Source organism: Corythoichthys intestinalis, chromosome 11 (assembly GCF_030265065.1).
Source record: "Corythoichthys intestinalis isolate RoL2023-P3 chromosome 11, ASM3026506v1, whole genome shotgun sequence".
Taxonomy (NCBI): domain Eukaryota; kingdom Metazoa; phylum Chordata; class Actinopteri; order Syngnathiformes; family Syngnathidae; genus Corythoichthys; species Corythoichthys intestinalis.
Window position 1 is genome coordinate 25,228,876 of NC_080405.1, and position 19,073 is coordinate 25,247,948.

Genomic DNA, 19,073 nt, shown 5'->3' on the forward strand with positions numbered 1-19,073 from the left:
ACAGCTGACCCTTGTCTGTCTCTTTCCTTTTTTTCACCACAACAACTTTCTGTGCTGGCAGAGCTTCTCAGAATTGAATTTATGGGTATGAAACATTATTATTTATTTTGCTGTGCTTTAAGCGTTTGCCAAGATTGTGTCACAGTCACACATTATTGTGCCACCTTCTTTTTTAAACCAACAAACCTGTCCCTCCTTTACTTCCGCCCACTAACCTGATTTTAAGACATGCAATCCCTCTTCCTCCTTCTCTGCATGCACTCTTCTTATAGACTAACTTAGTTAGGGAGAAAGAAAAATGATAATTGAGACAAATACCTTAAAGCTAGAAAGGGCAGAAGCAATTTTAAGGGGTTGTAAAGGGCCTCGAAATGGACTGGATCACTTGGAAGATTAGAATCACTACTCAACATGAGAGAATTTGAGGAAATGCCACCGGCCAAAGAGTTTTGCAAAGTCTTGCCAAAAGCTAGAAAAGGCCATGACCACATTGTTTGTCCTAATTATTGTGTCCTTGATTGAGTCAGTGTCAGAGATAAGACAAAGAGCGAGCCCGTCTTAAATCACAAATGCTGTCAGCTCCGCTGTGCAGGCGAGGTTGCCTTCATAATTCCCTTTGGTTTTCTGTATCAGTACATAGTGATACACGCACAATACAGGGTCAAGGCTACTAGCGGCTCATTAATTCACACGTAGGTCCTTTATTTAGAAATGATATCCTCCCTCCTAAACATGAATTAATGTGTTAGGTAAAGATGATGTTGACTTGCCTTTGGTTTAGTCAAGGACTAACAAATTAGTGTATTTTCAAATGAGAGTTACTTTTCAACTACTCTGTACACTGCACTGACATCTTAACGCAAAGCAAAGAGAGCTTGACCGACAAGCTTTTCAAATCCTATTTAAGTAAAAACACAGTCTTATGTTATTGCTTCTGGGGACCAGTTCATTCTCCTGAACTCTCTTGTTTCCCTGTCCCTCTCCTGCTCCCATGTTTCCTGCCAATGTTCCCTATCTCATTTTTGTCCTTTCCCCACTCGTTCTCCAGTTTGTCGCCCCATGTTTTTGCATGTGCATCCTCAGTTTTCACTGTTACACCACAGTATAGCAACTTTAAAATATGAATTACCGGTACATTGATCTCAGAAATTCGATCACAGTAATCCACACGGGATCTGGCCACATTCAAACAGTATTTCCTCAAACTTGATAGTACTTAACTATGTTATTGTAGTGAAGACTGATGTAACAGATATTACTACAACCACTACTATTACTACTACGACTAATACTAATAATAATAACAAAAGAAAAAAGATAATTGATAACTAAATAGATATAAATAGGATTTTTATTACCCAAAAATCAGAATTATGAGCATGAGCAAATTTGATGCTATTATTGTGGTGTAAATATTTTTCATCTTATTATTTTTATTTATTTATTTTTTTTAATTTTTGCTTTGTATTCATGCTAGCATGTGTTTATCTGTTCCCTCTCATAATTGTGTCTAAATGTTGTCTTAAGTGTGATAAAATAATTATAGAACCATAATGTATAACTACATCTAAAGCTAACAGCAGTGTAAGCATTTTGTACATACAGTGGGGCAAATAAGTATTTAGTCAACCACCAATTGTGAAAGTTCTCCTACTTGAAAAGATTAGAGAGGCCTGTAATTGTCAACATGGGTAAACCTCAACCATGAGAGACAGAATGTGGGGGGGGGGGGGGGGGGGCAGAAAATCACATTGTTTGATTTTTAAAGAATTTATTTCCAGATTAGAGTGGAAAATAAGTATTTTTTCACCACAAACAAGCTAGATTTCTGGCTGTCAAAGAGGTCTAACTTCTTCTAACGGGGTCTAACGAGGCTCCACTCGTTACCTGTATTAATGGCACCTGTTTAAACTCATTATCGGTATAGAAGACACCTGTCCACAATCTCAGTCAGTCACACTCCAAACTCCACTATTGCCTAGACCAAAGAGCTGTCGAAGGACACCAGAGACAAAATTGTAGACCTGCACCAGGCTGGGAAGACTGAATCTGCAATAGGTAAAACGCTTGGTGTAAAGAAATCAACTATGGGGGCAATTATTAGAAAATGGAAGACATACAAGACCACTGATAATCTCCCTCGATCTGGGACTCCATGCAAGATCTCACCCCGTGGCGTCGAAATGATAACAAGAACGGTGAGCAAAAATCCCAAAACCACACGGGGGGACCCAGAGTTGGGACCACAGTAACAAATGCTACTGTCAGTAACACATTGCGCAGCCAGGGACTCAAATCCTGCACTGCCAGACATGTCCCCCTGCTGAAGCCAGTAGACGTCCAGGCCCATCTGCGGTTCGCTAGAGAGCATTTGGATGATCCAGAAGAGGACAGGGAGAATGTGTTATGGTCAAATGAAACCAAAATAGAACTTTTTGGTAGAAACACAGGTTCTCGTGTTTGGAAGAGAAAGAATACTGAATTACATCCGAAGAACACCATGGAAACATCATGCTTTGGAGCTATTTTTCTGCAAAGGGACCAGGACAACTGATCTGTGTAAAGGAAGAATGAATGCGGCCATGTAGCGAGATATTTTGAGTGAAAATCTCCTTCCATCAGCAAGGGCATTGAAGATGAGACGTGGCTGGGTCTTTCAGCAGGACAATGATCCCAAACACACAGCCAGGGCAACAAAGGAGTGGCTTCGTAAGAAGCATTTCAAGGTCCTGAAGTGTCCTAGCCAGTCTCCAGATCTCAACCCCATAGAAAATCTGTGGAGGGAGTTGAAAGTCCGTGTTGACCGACGACAGCCCCAAAACATCACTGCTCTAGAAGAGATCTGCATGGAGGACTGGGCCAAAATACCAGCAACAGTGTGTGAAAAGCTTGTGAAGAGTTACAGAAAACGTTTGGCCTCCGTTATTGCCAACAAAGAGTGCATAACAAAGTATTGAAATGAACTTTTGGTATCGACCAAATACTTATTTTCCACCATGATTTGCAAATAAATTCTTTATAAATCAAACAATGTGATCTTCTGTTTTTTCCCCCCCCACATTCTGTCTCTCATGGTTGAGGTTCACCCATGTTGACAATTACAGGCCTCTCTAATATTTTCAAGTGGGAGAACTTGCACAATTAGTGGTTGACTAAATACTTATTTGCCCCACTGTACTACACACAGTATAAAAGAACTAAGATGGTTAAGTTATGTCTTGACTGAGCTCATTTGTCCAGTGCAGTTAAGTGAATATAACACATCACAAGAAAGAATCAGAAAAAAAAAAATCACTATTTAAAACATCAGTATGTACTGTTACGTACCCAATGTATCTCAATAATGATAATGTGATATATTTCATCATGCTCATGTTGTATGTGTGGTCTTGTGTGTCTGGACTGTCCTCAATACGTGAATGTGTGTGTGTTGTGTGTGGATGAATGTGCGTATTTGCATGTGTGCGTTATCTTTCACAGAGGCCGAGGAGCTCTACCAAAAGCGAGTGCTGACGATCACCGGAGTCTGTGTGGCCTTGTTGGTGGTTGGCATTGTCTGTGTGGTGGCATACTGCAAAACCAAGTATGTCCAAACAAATATATATAGTAAACAAGTGACTTTTGAGACTACTCTGTTAGTGTTGTTAGACAGTCTCTAGCTAACTTCAATGTTTGTTTCTCTGGCACCAGAAATACCGTATTTTTCGGACTATAAATTGCAGTTTTTTTCATAGTATGGCCGGGGGTGAGACATATTCTGGAGCGACTTATGTGTGAAATTATTAACACATTATTATATCATTTCACATGTTATTTTGGTGTTTTGGAGTGACACTGATGGTTTGGTATACTTGTTAGCATGGTCTTTATGCTATAGTTATCTGAATAACTCTCAATAGCTATTTTACGTTAACATACTGGCCACGTTCGCATTAATCTGTTCATGCATCATGTAACATTATCATACTGTACACTTATTTAGCATGTTTTTCTCTATTGTATTTTTATTTTAAATTGCCTTTCAAGATGACATATCTGTTCTATGTGTTGGATTTTATCGAGTAAATTTCCCCCAAAAATGCGACTTATACTCCGGTGCGACTTATATATGTTTTTTTCCCTCTTCGTTGGGCTTTTTATGGCTGGTGCGACTTATACTCAAAAAATACGGTACGCATTATTGTGTAGGTATGGGTGATGGAGTTACCTAAGATCAAAGCACGGGAGCCCATAGACTGAGGTGGATTGAGGGGCTGGATCTGTTAAGGATCTGAACTGTCTCACTACAATTAGCAAGCTGCTTCGGGGTAGTGCTTACCAGATCAATATGTCAACAACAATGAGACTTTTGTCTTTACATAGATGAAGAACATTAATAACAAATGATTAAAGGTAATTTGAGCAAATGTCTTATTTCAAACATGCATATTGAACTGCTTGCACATTAGAACGCAAGAAGTAGGTCTAACTAATTTCAAAAAGGTTGGTGTTCTACATGAACTGTCTTGCCAAGCCACCTAACCACTTCTGTTAATTTTTTTGTGACTTACAGGAAGCACAGGCAACATCACCTCCATCAGAACCAGAATCAATGTGTGGAGCAACCTAACCGCATGCTGGCCAATGGGCCCAACCACCCCGGGCCTGGTCCCGAGGAAATTCCCATGGTTGATGTGAGTCCAAACAGTAGAAACATACAGCAGAGACAGGTACAGGTAATTCTGATGTAAGAATGATTTAATAGACAATAAATGGACACATACAAGACAACACATACACATCAGTATTTAGTTCCATTGTCTATTGGTTTTGTCCAGTTTGTACATTATAATAAAAAATAATGGAAGGACATGTACCCCCCCTTCCCCTTGGCACAATACCGTGTTTAAGCATTCTGTAAGGTCCACACTGAATAGTAAAATACTGCTAATGATGCATGCTTATTAATTGCTGATTCTAATGGTGGGTAGGCGCAGGTCTATTGAAGTGCGTTGAGGTCAGAGAACCTTGCAAGTTAAGTTTTCTAAAGTGCAACAAAATGTAATGACCAGAATGGATGAAAAACAGTTTCAAGGTTAAAGTCCATGTAGGGATTAGAATTGGAATATTAAATAATTTTTATTTTTTTGAAAATTGATTCAAACCTTTGCACATTTTTTATATGCATTGTTGGATATTATTCTCCAGGTTTTCTCTCTCTCGCTCATTTTTTTAAGAAATGGAGAATAGGAATCTGAGTGTCCTTACGGTCTGAACAATTTCAATGTATTACATGGGAGTACGATATACTCCCATTGTGATGGTTCATTATCTTTCATTTATTAAGAGAAAGCAGCAAAACAAATCATTCTCCGTTTTTTTTTTTTTTTTTTCCATTAAAGGGGAAGTTCAGATTTTTTTACATTCAGATTAATCTTTGATTTAGCGGGGGTTTAATTAGTCGGTGGAATTGATTTTAAAAAATTCTGTGCAGTTTTTCAGTTATTTATTAGTTTCAGGGCTCTGGAGTGGCTGAGCTAGCGCAAGTCAATGGTAGAATCATAGACTTCATAACCTATTGACATGTCATCGGAAACGGGGCCGATTCGTAGGGGGCCTATATTCAAAAACTTCAAATTCAAATATTTTCAAAACCAAAGCTGCTACAGACCTAAAACCAAAACAGGCCTTAACCATATATCAGTCTCATGAGCAGCGGCATAAAAAAACTCAATGTCCTTCTCTTATAAAATCCTGATTATTTTTTTATATAAGAATAACACAGCTTAAAATGGCTATAAAAGTCTCAGAATTTACACTAGATGCACAAAAATCACCAAATGCAGAGATAATCACCTATATTTTCAGCATCAATAGCAATATTTAACATACCATATAAGTTTTTGACCAAAATAGCAACTTCATTTTTCAACAGCTAATAAATCACTCAATTTAACATCAAACTTAATACTTGAGGAAAACATGCAGAATCATTTATAAATAATATGTAAATAGCTTATTAATAAATTCTATATACAATCACAACTTATTATAGAATAGAATAGCCCTTTATAATCATTATACACTATATACTGTTAGCGAATGAGGCTAGCGTCCTCCTGACGTAAACAGAGCTTTTCTGGCGAAAATTCTTCTGAATAAATGCTTAAATCCCCGAATTCTTCATAGATACGGATTTAAAACAGACTCGATACTTGGTTAAAAGCAAAGAAACTGTGCAGTTAGCGTTTATTTTACGTATATTGTCGAAGTACAAAGCTACTCTGTTAGCAAATGAGGCTAGCGGCCGGTTAACAGAGCTTTTCTGGCAAACGTTCTTGTGAATAAATGCTTAAATCCCTGAATTCTTTATACATATGGATGCAAAACATTCTCGATTCTTGGTTAAAAGCAAAAAAAAAAAAAACGTGCAGGTAGCATTTACAGTGCCCCCCACTTAGAGTGTTTGTTGCCAAAAGCTCAATCTTGGTCTCACACAAAAATACACACAGTCCCAGGCTTCAACTGAGACTGTGTGCTTTGGTCAGATGAGACCAAGATTGAGCTTTTTGGCAACAAACACTGTATGGGTCTGGCGTGCCACGAAAGATGCGCATGCTGAAAAGCACCTCATACCCACTGTGAAGTATGGGGGTGGGTCAGTGATGCTGTGGGGCTGTTTTGCTTCCAAAGGCCCTGGGAACCTTGTTAGGGTGCATGGCATCATGAATGCTTTGAAATAGCAGGACATTTTAAATCAACATCTGTTGCCCTCTGCCCGAAAGCTGAAGATGGGTCTAGATGGCCCTAAACATATGGCCAAATCTACACAGAAATGGTTCACCAGACACAAAATCAAGCTCCTTCCATGGCTATCTCAGTCCCCAGACCTTGTTTTGTTGGCAAAAGTGGGTTGTACAAAGTATTAACACTAGGGTTGCTAATAATTGTGACACACATTATTGGATGTCAAATATTTTTTTCTTTATGTGGGATTATTTCCCCACTGAATGAATGCACTTGTATTGAAGGTTGGATTTTTCTCTTTTTTTCCATTAAGGTCCCATATTATTTGAATAAAAAAAAAATATATATTAGAAGCTAAAAAAACACATCTTTTTCAGGGGTGCCAATAATTATGGAGGGCACTGTATATTGCATAAATATTGCCAACTATGAGGCTAGTCAGTCACGAAAATTAGCTGCCTCCATGTGTAAACAAAGAAAAAAATTCCTGCGATAAAATGGTTCAATCACGCATGCATGGTACGAAAAATATAATATTTACTGTACCTTGAAACCTCAAAAAAAATCACTCCTGAGACAATCCTTCCTGTTTGTATGTGGTACAGCTTTCGTAGTTCTTCAAAATTCAAAGCTTAAATCCGACATGAGAGTGTGCCATATTCGGCTATTACTAAATGAAGCTCGGACCCCTCTGATAAGGCGTTACGCAAAGAAAGACGAAGTGTCACATCAATAGGTAATGAAGTCTATAGGTGCAATCTTAGCATGCCAATGTAAAACGATGTTAACAGATCTAAGATAGTCAAATAAATTCAAAATGCAGATCATTGTTAGAAATACCCATGCGACCAAAACAATGTCACACCAAATTAATGTAATTAATAAAGTTAAAAAAAGTAATTCATTTATAAATAATAAAGTAATTCATTTCATTCTGCAGGACTATTTTTTAAAATGCGTAATGCGACCACAATAGAGAGGAGTGCTTGGGGCACTTACTGTATGCTCATGTTGCATTTCAGGAAGGTGGGAAGTCGGACTTATCCCACTCAGATGATAGCAGTTGCGAACTCATAGCGTTCCAAGCGAATGTAGACAGCAAAGATGGCTGATCGCGACAAGCTGTTTTTTAATTTGGCCATTAAAAGACATTTTGACCTGTAGAAAACCTGCTTTCTTGTAAGTTATTAAATAGTGCAGGTAAATAGCACACATGGTAAATTGCCTTCTTTAGTTTTACTATTAATGGTCTGCTTTTGGACGGGCAGCGCCATTTTGTCCAGTGACGTCAGCAGCTCGTGATGTCTGGGTACTTTTATTTCGACTTTGCGACTAGGACCTCCCAGTTCGAGTGGCGTTCCAATGATATATTTCCAGGTCGGAATCTCCGACTTCCCACCAACCTCGAATGCAGCATCAGTCTGCTGAGTTGACTGAAGGAGGGCAACATGGTGAAATATGCATTACGATGCTGTGGAAAAAGACAGAAGAAATGGGCAAAGGAAAGTTTCCACAAATTCCCTTTGTAGAATGAGGAATAATATAAACTGTGGTTCCTTGCTCCTGGCTACGACATAAAAAAACACAGCAGTGACGATGTGATATCACTCTCACCTGCTCCCTGCAGAGCTGCTGGATTACAAATGTTGCTGTTCATACTACAACTATTGACATGCAATGGTTAGTTTTAATTACTTTATCCTGAAAACATAGCCAACACAATTGATTGCGTGGGTCATCTGTGATTTTCATGCGTGCATCTGTTGTTTTTTTATTGACATGCTAAAATTGTACATTTACTCGCACTAGCTTAGCCACATGAGAGCCCTGAAACTAACAAAAAACTAATAAACTGCACGGAATTGGTTGAAATCAACTCCACTGATCCACTAACTTTTAAACCCCCGCTTACTCCAAGATTATGCCCAATGTCAAAAATTCTGAAAGTCCCCTTTAAAATCTAACAAAACTGACGCAATGATCTTATTCATCTAAAGTATTAGAGCTTTTATTTGCCTAATTGACCAAATAAAGCTGATTGGGTTGGATAACTTCAAGAGTCTCCAAAAATGTATCATCTTTTCACTCAGTAAAACGTGTTCACATGTTTTGCAGTACATCTCCAAGAGTGTTCCTACCACCGAGTGTGTCATTAGCCACGGAGCTGAAGGTGCTGGCAACTATGCTGGCAGCAGAATGTCTACCCGCTCACATCATTCGACCACTGCCTCACATGCATCGAGGTAGCTCTTACACACTCTGCAAAAGCGTATTTTTATTCATAGGCTGTCTGCACCCCCAAAGCAAACTAACAAAATAATTAGTTCATCTAGGAGCCACATCATACTTGTAGAGGTCAAGGCTGACTTACACGTACTATAGTCGGCAGAGTCCGCAATATTATCTCGCTTTACGCTTGCTTTTGTCTGTCCATCAGCCTCGCCAGTGCTACTGTAACCTTTTAAAGTAGGTCTTCGCTTACATCTGCAGACATGAGGAGCAGACGTGGAGCATGGAGCGAACAGACAGCATGAATTCAGACTGCCAGTCAGGTGGCCTGTCCAGCTCTGTTGGAACCAGTAAATGCAGCAGCCCAGCTTGTATGGCAAGGAGGGCTCACTGGGGCTGTACAGATGTAACCAGTCCGGGAATGCACTATGGAGATTCCTACGACTCATTAAGGGATTCACCTCACAGTGACAGGTATTGAAGTCTGTTTCATGTATGCATTTGGCAACTTTAAGGCTAAATTTATTCATGCCACACAGCCCAGTGTGTGACAACAGTTTAGAAATATGTGTGGTGAATTTACAAGCTTATTCCATTCTGATATAATCATATAAAGTTAATTTCAAGCCAACAGGTCCGTCCCACAGTCTGTGGTGTAGTCTATTTTATTCTCATTGTTTTACTCACTTACACCTCAGTCAGTTTTTCAACAAATTCTCATTTGTATTAACTGATGGGCTACAATAAAATACACACTCCAAAACTATAGGGGGAGCCTTGGAGTGTAAAACGCCAATCAGTGTGTACTGTCTCTTTAAAAATTTGCCTCACTGAGTCGGCGGTCGCAAAAACTATATTTAGATTCTGGCGACATCAAGTGGCAGAAAATATGAACAGTTTGGGTCTTTATTCTGTATTCGAAGTAGGTCGTTGGTAAATTTATAATTTAAAGAATTTCAGTTTTTAAGGGAAACACAACAAAAAGCATGATCAAGTGATACATAAACAACATAATGGTTTAGGAGAGAAGGGAAGTAACCAAGTACAATTAGTCTGTTACTGCACTGCAGTAGCTTTATCATCTATACTTTGCTTTAGGACTCATTTTCCTGATGGATTTATACTTTTCGCAATACATTTGCAAAAAGATAGTTGCACTTTCTACCCTTTACTTTGTCACAATATGCGTAATACTTTTTCAACCCCAGCGGTGTCTGGTGCTGTCCCATACCTGTCAACCCGAGGCCGTTGGGAATCTTACAAATTGATGACTAATCTTACGTTTTATATAGTGTGCAATATGAAACAAAAATAAAACTCAATTTTTAAAATAATACGGATTTATTGGTAATATTGTCACATATAACCTGGTGCAATGCAAGAACAATCAGTATCTTCAGCTACATCATGATTACTAAAATTTAACAGTGACTTTTGTTATAATTGTATGTAGCACTTTTGGCAATTTCTATCATATCTTTTGAAGTGCCATGAACACTTCAGCTTGCAATTCAGTTTGACTTGAAGGTAGTTCGTTAGTGTGTCCAGTTATAAATGAAAAAGATCAGTTGATAAAATTGACTTGCCGATGCAATCATTGAGTCATGGAACACTTCTTTTGCTAATTCTGAGAAGTGATCATCAATAGTTTCAGGCAAATTGTGTTCAGCAACAAATTGGCAGAATAAACTCTCCGCTTTCGTCACTTTACATTTTGCAGACTGCACCTTTATGACTAGTGTTGTTAACCTTACTTTAAAAAAGTAATTAATTAAAGTTACAAATTTCTTCTCCCAAAAAATGAGTTAGTATCTCAGTTACCTGAATGTAAGCGTAATTAGTTACTTGGCAAAATAACTGGGGTTACCTTTCATGTTTTTTTTTCATTTAAGAAAAAAAAACAAAAAAAAAGAAAGAAAAACATAGTAACCTTTGCTATGTTTGGAAGTCATTTAATTTTGTGAACGAACCGTTAAAGTTGTGAAAATTGCTCCCGTTTTTGCATTAGTTCCTTTCTGTCTACTTTTGACATGAGAAAGTTTTAAAACTGTTTCATCATTGAAAGATTGATTCAAGTCAAGATTTTGCCGATTTAGGAGTATCTTAGATAAAAAGTTACTTAGGTTCTCTAGGAAGGTTCACTACAACAGAGCCTTTCTTAAAAGTCTACTGCTTTAAGATGGCGGTTGTTTACTAATGCCGCCGAGTCTCTCATTTCGCATCTAGTTCTATATGCATGTTATCTCGTGTAGCATCAAGTGGGCGTAGATTGTAGACTGTCGGCTACAGTCAGAAAATATTGGAGCCACCGAGCCTAGCATCGCGTTTGCAACAGCGTCACAACACTCTTGCCTCCTTCCCACTCCCGTTCTTTTTCCATGTCTCTGATTTTTTCTCGCGTCATTCAACCAACATAGTAACGCATGGTAACGCACAGTGTCTCATTGCCGAAACGGTGACAAAATCCGGAGAAAAAAAACGTAATGGACGAAAAACGTACACATTTCAAAATCCGTGCTCACTTGTAGATATTACGCCAAAACCGTACAGTTTGACAAGTTTGCTGTCCTGTCTTTCCACATACAGGTACGTGTCCGCATTGACCACACCAGCTCGCTTGTCTCCAGTGGAGTTTCACTACCCGCCGCTGCCTCCCCAAGTTCCAACTTTCCACATCACCTCACCCAACACAAGCCACGCCCTCTCCCTACCACCTGCCGCTGCAACCTATCACAGAGACGACGACCAGCCGCTGCTAAGATGTCCTGATGTACGTACACATGTTTTCTACATAATCTTTATACATGACAAAACACTACAGTATATAAAATATTTAGTTTGAAGATCCAAATGTCATGTCATACAACATTGAAAAATTGTACAAACATTTTGTAATAATATCCAAGAGTAAACCACCCCAAAATCAACATTTGTGTCAAATCAATCTGATTTATATATTGTTTTGTGTATTAAACACACATTGGTAAAGCTCATCTAAATAATGACAACAAATAATGACAGAAAAAAAAACATTCCAAATTTTATGTCATCTTATTTCAGGTTTTTAGTTGCTATGTAAATTTAAAATCCATTGATCTCAAAATGGCACAGACTTAATGGACTAATTAATTCTTTTGCCACTAGGCTAGGCAAAAAGCAAGGCTACAGTGGGGCAAATAAGTATTTAGTCAACTGCCAATTGTGCAAATTCTCCTACTTGAAAAGATTAGAGAGGCCTGTAATTGTCAACATGGGTAAACCTCTACCATAAGAGACAGAATGTGGACAAAAAAAGAAAATCACATTGTTCGATTTTTAAGGAATATATTTCCAAATTAGAATGGAAAATAAATATTTGGTCACCTACAAACAAGCAAGATTTCTTGCTGTCAAAGAGGTCTAACTTCTAACGAAGTCTAACAAGGCTCCACTCGTTACCTGTATTAATGGCACCTGTTTTAACTCATTATCGGTATAAAAGACACCTGTCCACAATCTCAGTCACACTCCTTACTCCACTATGGCCAAGACTGAAGAGCTGTCGAAGGACACCAGAGACAAAATTGTAGACCTGCACCAGACTGGGAAGACTGAATCTGCAATAGGTAAAACTATTGGTGTAAAGAAATCAACTGTGGGAGCAATTATTAGATAATGGAAGACATTCAAGACCACTGATAATCTCCTTCGATCTGGGGCTCCATGCAAGATCTCACCCAGTGGCGTCAAAATGATAACAAGAACGGTGAGCAAAAATCCCAGAACCACACGGGGGGACCTAGTGAATGACCTACAGAGAGCTGGGACCACAGTAACAAAGGCTACTATCAGTAACAAAATGCGCTGCCAGGGACTCAAATCCTGCACTGGCAGATGTGTCCCCCTGCTGAAGCCAGTACACATCCAGGCCCGTCTGCGTTTTGCTAGAGAGCATTTGGATGATCCAGAAGAGGACTGGGAGATGGTTTTATGGTCAGATGAAACCAAAATAGAACTTTTTGGTAGAAACACAGGTTCTCGTGTTTGAAGGAGAAAGAATACTGAATTGCATCCAAAGAACACCATGTCCACTGTGATGCATGGGGGTGGAAACATCATGCTTTGGGGCTTTTTTTTTTTTGCAAAGGGACCAGGACGACTGATCTGTGTAAAGGAAACAATGAATGGGGCCATGTATCGAGAGATTTTGAATAAAAAAAATCTCCTTTCATCAGCAAGGGCATTGAAGATGAGATGTGGCTGGGTCTTTCAGCATGACAATGATCCCAAACACACAGCTAGGGCAACAAAGGAGTGGCTTCGTAAGAAGCATTTCAAGGTCCTGGAGTGGCCTAGCCAGTCTCCAGATCTCAACCCCATAGAAAATCTGTGGAGGGAGTTGAAAGTCCGTGTTGCCCAATGACAGCCCCAAAACATCACTGCTCTAGTGGAGATCTGCATGGATGAATGGGCCAAAATACCAGCAACAGTGTGTGAAAAGCTTGTGAAGGGTTACGGAAACCGTTCGGCCTCCGTTATTGCCAACATAGGGTACATAACAAAGTATTGAGATGAACTTTTGGTATTGACCAAATACTTATTTTCCACCATGATTTGCAAATAAATTCTTTAAAAATCAAACAATGTGATTTTCTGTTTTTTTCCCCCACATTATATCTCTCATGGTTGAGGTTTACCCATGTTGAGAATTACAGGCCTCTCTAATATTTTCAAGTGGGAGAACTTGCACAATTGGTGGTTGACTAAAAACATTTATTTTCCCACTGTATGTTTACGTCCTTGCGCTAGTTTCTTGTCGCTTTACCAGCGTACGTCCGCCCGTTGCTGATTGGTCGACTCCGCTGTCTATTTGCTGTGGCTTGCTCCGTCTTGGGAATATGATCCATGGAACAGTCGCCAGACTCTATAGACCCTACCCACCTACGTCACAAAACCACGTGCTCGCTGTACGGTTCCGCCCACTTGTCCGTCATTTTGACTCTGTATTAGCATTGTTTTCAATTGATGGCGGAATTTAAAATGCATTTCATGGAAGACCCGGTGCTTTCTGATGCCGCAAACTCACTGGATCTGTTGCATAAAAGGCGTTATGAGGAAAAGCTTCATTCTATACAGTCGCCAGATCCATATTTGATGCCCAAATCGATGTTTTTCGACCCACTGTCTTCGCCCTGTCTGCCTGACATCTGCTACGCAGATATTTACAATTATCTTGTCCACACTAAATCAGCCTATTCTCACGAAAATATGAAAAACTTCAAGAGCTTGGAGGCTTATAAATACTTCGTTGCTGGTTGGGTGAAACAGGTCCTCGTCCACGAAAATTCGGCAGGAATCTATCTTGTGCTTGGAAAGGTGAGTTACGAAATTTTCAATTCAAAATCTTTTGTTATTGCTAACATCCACTGTCAAGTCTAATGTATTTCATGTCGTTTGTCAATGGAGTTAAGGCTTTTAATGTTTATATGGTTTAGCGATAGCACTCTCACTACATACATACGTGTATGTTGTCGGCGATTAGCCTAGCAATGATCTTAATTGTGGTTATTTGTCAGCCCCGTAGACGAGGCCAGTTTCTTTCACTTGGTACCAGCTAAATATTATTCAAAAAATAACGATGGTGGAAGAAAGGGAAGTCACAAACATCTTGAATTTGAAACTATGTCGTACTACGTCGTATGTTGTCGGCGATTAGCCTCGCAATGATGTTAATTGTGGTTATTTGTCAGCCCCGTAGACGAGGCCAGTTTCTTTCACTTGGTACTAGCTAAATATTATTCAAAAAATAACGATGGTGGAAGAAAGGGAAGTCACAAACATCTTGAATTTGAAACTATGTCGTACTACATCGTATGTTGTCGGCGATTAGCCTCGCAATGATCTTAATTGTGGTTATTTGTCAGCCCAAAACCCTCTAAGTACTTACCGGATATAAAATGACTACTACATAGTCTGTGGTGATTTTTTGGTGCCCAGTTTTCACGTCGAATTGCAGCCGTCCATTTCGCTCTCTTTGGATCCCTCGGAATACGGTAAAACTTCAAGTCTCTCCTTCCATCTTCTCTGTTAGTGCAACCAACAGCCACACACGCCTTCACCATTTTGATTATTAATGTTAAGGAGCAGAAAAACACGCCGTAAATAGGAGAAATGTACGTAGCCGTAACAGGTTAACACTATGTTTTGACGGACAAGTGGGCGGTACCATTCAGGAGAGCGGAGTTGTGACGTCACGTGGGTAGGGTCTATAGCTGGAACAGCGTTGAGTCTGGAGTTCCAGGCTACCAAGTTATGTCACTTCTTTCTAAATGACATCACTGCACTGATAACAAAATCATATGAAGGCCTGAATTTTTAATGTCTTGTGATATTTTCCAACATTGTTACCCTTAGTCAGGTGGTGTTTCTGACTAATTTTTACTAGTCAGAAACACGTTTGAAATCTATAAATCAGTGTGTGTGTGTGTGTGCACTCATCAGTTAATTATGTGTCAATTTGTGGTGTAGGAAATATATCTTTTGTGTTTCAGGATCGTAGTTTGTACAGGCAACCTCGACGGCCGCGTCGACCTTACCTGACAGAGAGCACAGGAAGTCTCCCATCTAGTCCCTACCGTCTCCCTGATGAAGAGGCCTATGAGACCACGCAGGAGTACGCCTCCTCCAGAGAGCCCATCCGGAGTCGACGGCGCCCGCGACGCAACCGCCTCAACGGACAATCTCAGAGGTCAGCGGACTTACGGGACTACAGGTCACAGAGCTTCAGCCAATCAGAGGAGGAAGAGGAAGAGGAGGAGGAAGACGAAGCTCAAGGGGAGAGCACGCCTTTCCTCAGTATGCAGAACATGAACATGGACCTGCCTTTAACCGTGCCGGGTTTCCATTCATCGTCAGGGGCTGACACGCGGACTCACCGAGGGCTGAGTCGGCCGGGGACTCGAAGCAACGGACACAGTCGGAGCTCACAGTCGCAGCGATTCAAGTCAGACAACATGCCCCTTTAAGACTGCCCCCCAAACCCCTCTTGCCCACCCATGCGGCCCTTTCCTTCCCTCCACACACCACTCCACCTCGCACACACCTCTTCCTTCTTCTGGACTAGAGACCTGCACCAAGGAGAAATATTTTTATTTTGTATAACAGACAGATATTGTAAACAAATGAAATATTTATTTTCATTTCAGCAAAAATTGTCTACTAGCTAACAGCAAAGACTTTTTTTATATAGGGGGGAAATATTTATATGTAAAGGTTTTTTGATTTACAGCAGTATGAGAGATGAAAATACGAGAATTACGTGCCAATTTTTTCACAAGTTAGATAAATAGAATAATATTGTGGTGCCTTTTGCTGTACGCTGAAGTCGGAGATCCCATTGAGTTTTGTAGCCTTTCTTATAAAGACTTCTCATTTTTATAGAGACCGATCCTCTTCCTTACTTTTGCTTTGTTTTTCTTTTCTCTGATTTGGGATCCTCCTCTTTTGAACTGTGATCTGATTATGTCATCATGCAATATTGAGTCCTTCTGTGTAAAAGGTGTCTGTTTACATAGTTTTGATTCATGTAGAGCGCTCCTCTCACAGGGACACTGCTGGGTAGTTTTGTCACTTTGGCTGAACATGCATCATTCATTTACGTACGTCTTTCCACACTGCCTGATTTGGTGATTTGGTGAGAAGTGGAATTTGAATGAGGATGCGGCATCTCATTCTCATGTACGTGATCAGGGTGCTGTCATAACACAGGGGTTGGTTTTGAGAGTATGTGTGTACAGTATGTGTGCGCCTCATCAAGCCTCATGTGGTTGGTGTCTTGTTTTATTTGCAAGTTCCTTTCACTGATCCTCGCGCTGCCAGAAGTTCCATTGCACTGACCCTTTCCTCGTGAGCAGTCATTGGCCAGGGAGCCGTCCATTAAAACCCACCAGTTGAAATCCAGCCTGACTCTGGCCTCCTGTGGACTGCCAAGCCCACATATTTCCTATGCCAGCAGCTTAGAGCCGCACTGTGTCTCAGGACTTCCCCATCACATCACACTTAAAAAGACTTGAGCAGAGAGAGCTCCTCATCTCAATAGCCTCTCAGTTTGCAGGCAAGAATCACACCCCCCTCACTTTCCTTGACCAAGTCTGATGCGTTCAGGTCAGGGCAGCGGTTTAGGATGCGTGGGTAGAAAAGTGGACGAGCGATTCCATTTTGATTTATCATTACTATTACCCTTAACGTCCAAAGGCTGTCTGTATGAAAATGGGCATGCATGTTGCAAATGAGACTACCCCGTTCCTACTTTAGGTTCATTTCTTTTTGCGCGACTGGAAAGTTTGAGAAGAGTCATCACCATCCACTGCTTTGAAGTTAAATAATTAGTTTTAAGGCAACTCTGGCTTGACTTTTCATTAAGCTCAATTCCAAACACTGGTGTTACATTGATTACTGCATCCATGATATGTATTTCAATACTTTACTTGGAAAATTAGTGTTGCTTGGTCACATTGACTGAACGCTCTGTTTTACATATGTACCATCTTCGCCTACCCCTTCCTCCCTCCCACATCCATATTTTTCTTTACCCCTTAGATAACTTCAGAAGCATTGGTGAATCAAGGCCCCATCTTCTGCACACTATTATAGTAGGGTGATGATGCCAGAAACCCTTACATTTCAGATATGTACAGTGCATTGGGTCTAGAGAGCCCTCCAGGTTCAATGTGTCCGATACAATAATCTTCACTCTTATATTATTTTCACACAGGAGATGCATGGATCACGGTAAAAAAAAAAGTTTTTTCAAAAGAGAAACCCCTTCAATTTAGGGGAATCATATTAGAATTATATATATAAAAACATTATTTGGCTTTAATGGCTCAGAGGTCTGCCTAGTTTTGTCTTATTATCACTGTAATCAATCTGGGATTTGCAATGTGGAAATACTGCAAGTGAGGGTAGTGTGCTTCTAGAGCTAGTTGAATTGTTAAAACTCCAACCCTCTTTCTCCTCACCTTTTCAATCTAGACACACGTTATACACTTTGCATACACAACCACGCATACATGTACAAGACACCACACGAACACATACAGAGCCCTTTCACATCTGTGTATTTCACGCAGTTTGGCGCTATTATTTTTTATTTTGAACCGACTCCCTCTCTTCTCCTCTACGCTCAGCTCCTCCCCCTGCATGTCCTAGTGGTACTGGTAGTTGGGTGCATGGATAAAGCAGTCAGCAAACTGTTTCTTTTTTCCACTTGGTGAAAAAAAATGTGTATTCATTTTAACATTCAGCAATAAATCCCCTTATCTTCATGTCCGACGTTCTTGGAATATGCTAGAATTTTGTTTGTTTGCAAGTTTTACCGAGAAAGAAAAAACATGTAAAAGACAAAAAGTCTAAAATCACTCAATTCATATGGAAAAAATAAAACTTTATTCCTACCATTGAAAAAAAGGCCTGTCATCTTTATCTAAAGTAAAGATGATTGTTTCTTTTACTTTTTTTCCGGTCACGTCCAGTAAAGTCCAGTACAGTACATTTGTAATGTTTCTATGTTTCAAAAGAACTGATCTAAGATAAAGTAATCAGTAAATGCTGCCAGTTCTCCAATTGTAAAACTTCAGTAATAGGCAAAACCACTGATTAATCATTGAAATGATTGTCCAAATTTCCATCGGCTGTGTGCAATTGTGTGATTTACAATCAGTAAATACATTTTCTTCTTGTTTTTTTTTCTTTTTAAACAACTTTATTTTCAAGTGTTCAAACAGCTGCTTATTCTGACAAAAAATGTTGGTATAAACCCTCTACCCGAGGTTGAAATAATTTGAAAACAAACACAAAATTAATATTCACATTTTGAAACGTATATGCTGCAATTGCATATATTATAATATTTTTAAAAAGTAGAAAAGATAGATTATACGTGTTTTCATAAATACATGAGAAATTTAAAAAAGTAAACGTATTACTATAGACATAAGAGGGCCATCAATGGAAATGGAATCCTCGATAAAACTAAATGAAAGGGGTGCAGGTCTGCATGTTTCTGCCTGTATTGTATCAAACCTTCCCCAGAGGTAGAAAAAAAAAAAAACTTCAACCATTGCAAAAAAAGATGTGAG

General features: G+C 39.6%; 1 protein-coding gene across 5 annotated transcripts in view; it reads left to right on the plus strand.

Moving 5' to 3' along the window:
- LOC130924297 (pro-neuregulin-2, membrane-bound isoform-like) overlaps positions 1-18,471 on the plus strand; it is a 68,309-nt gene extending 49,838 nt beyond the window's left edge. For 2 of the 5 annotated variants that reach the window (XM_057850748.1, XM_057850752.1), the window contains exons 7-13: positions 62-85; positions 3,481-3,583; positions 4,553-4,715; positions 8,842-8,969; positions 9,217-9,429; positions 11,542-11,725; positions 15,486-18,471. In XM_057850748.1, the coding sequence (XP_057706731.1) occupies positions 62-85; positions 3,481-3,583; positions 4,553-4,715; positions 8,842-8,969; positions 9,217-9,429; positions 11,542-11,725; positions 15,486-15,959 (1,289 nt within the window). In that variant the 3' untranslated portion in view covers positions 15,960-18,471. The remainder of the gene's footprint in view (positions 1-61; positions 86-3,480; positions 3,584-4,552; positions 4,716-8,841; positions 8,970-9,216; positions 9,430-11,541; positions 11,726-15,485) is intronic. The other 3 variants (XM_057850750.1, XM_057850749.1, XM_057850751.1) reach the window with 3 other exon arrangements.
- Positions 18,472-19,073: the final 602 nt, after the last annotated feature.